This window comes from Propithecus coquereli, unplaced genomic scaffold (assembly GCF_000956105.1).
Source record: "Propithecus coquereli isolate 6110/MARCELLA unplaced genomic scaffold, Pcoq_1.0 Scaffold1005, whole genome shotgun sequence".
Classification (NCBI taxonomy): Eukaryota; Metazoa; Chordata; class Mammalia; order Primates; family Indriidae; genus Propithecus; species Propithecus coquereli.
This window is the reverse complement of record NW_012133915.1, coordinates 33,233-34,705: the sequence shown is the minus strand read 5'-3', so window position 1 is coordinate 34,705 and position 1,473 is coordinate 33,233. Positions and strand designations below refer to the sequence as shown.

At 35.0% G+C, this 1,473-nt stretch overlaps 1 protein-coding gene across 1 annotated transcript in view; it reads left to right on the top strand.

The window, feature by feature from the left end:
• Positions 1 to 181: 181 nt before the first annotated feature.
• LYRM7 (LYR motif containing 7) overlaps positions 182 to 1,473 on the top strand; it is a gene marked incomplete at both ends in the record, with an annotated part of 12,727 nt that continues 11,435 nt past the window's right edge. Inside the window, one exon of the mRNA XM_012642810.1 lies at positions 182 to 248. Coding sequence (XP_012498264.1) covers positions 182 to 248 — 67 coding nt within the window. The remainder of the gene's footprint in view (positions 249 to 1,473) is intronic.

Sequence of the window (1,473 nt, the reverse complement as noted above, 5' to 3'; positions counted from 1 at the left end):
TTAAATCTAAAGATAAATAATCAAGGGAAAGTTATTTTGACAAGCCCTGATTTTTGCCAGCTATTTTGAAAATAGTCTAAGAAACAAAAATAAAGCAATAATGCTTAATCCTTATAATATAATTATGGAAAATGTGAAATGTCGTCATTTGAGGTCTGAATTCTGATTTTCTTAACTGGTTTTACAGCTCTTTAAAACATTGCACAGGACCAGACAAGTTTTTAAAAATGATGCCAGAGCATTAGAAGGTAAGCACATTTTTTACCCCTTAGGAGCAAGTCTATTCTTTAGGTGACTGCTAATCTATCTGAGAGACCCTGTGTGGTCAAGACCCATCTTAGGGAATGACCTTCACTCTCTCTCCTCTAATTTATCTTTTATAAAGGTTCATTTACATTGTACTTTTTTGAGGAGTACTTAAAGAAAATTTCTAAAAGATCAAGTTTTCATAAAGAATCAGCAAAAAAAGGGGGTCAGAATTGCAGTATTCTCCATTGTTTGCCTTATGTTCAAGCTTTTAAACTTTCCCTGTAATATAATCAAGTTTTCACATTCTCTGGGACCAGCTACTACCGTGTTAATGCCTTGTGTCAGTCCAGAAGTCACAGCAGCTGGGAAAGAACAGCCATTCAATATGATTCCAAATTCAGTATCTCATCGTTTTAAGTAGTTTCTATTTTATGTGGCAGTCACAGGCTCTGAAGCTTAGGTTCTGTCTTAGTCATATTCAGTTCCAGTCCTCATACATTTCTAAACCTCCATAAGAGGTCACCTCGGTAGTACACCCACCATCCCTAGGAATCGTTTATGTGTCATATTGTGTGTACTTTACATGAATTCCTGTTTAATGCTCATAACATCTATATAAGATAGTTATCATTATAATTCCTATTTTTGCAAATGAGAAAACTTACAAAATGTGAAAAGATTTGCCCCGTATCATACTCAGTAAGAGGTAGAGCTAGGATTTTGCCTAAGCAATCTGATTCTAAAGCCTAAACTCTTAACTGCTTTACATATTAAAACGTATTTGCTAAATACTTTATATGAATTATTTCATGAAATGCTCACAACACAATAAAGCCAGTCAGATTAGACTAAATTATGCTACTGCAATGATACCAAAGTCTCTGGGGTGTATGTGAACAAGTTTTATTTATCACTTACTTTACACGTCAGACAAGACACTTAAAATTATATATATATGTGTGTGTGTGTGTGTGTATCCTCTTTATTGCTATGTCTTTATTTTAATTGTTTTGTATGTGTGTATACAGTTTAACACACTTGTACATATTGAGTTTTGGCATCTTAAAAAATCATTTTAGGCCACGTGCAGTGGCTCACACCTATAATCCCAGCACTTTGCGAGGCCAAGGTGGGAGGATCGCTTGAGGCCAGGTGTTTGAGACCAGCTTGGGCAACAGAGCAATACCCCATCTATACAAAAAATGACAAAAACAAAAATTAGCC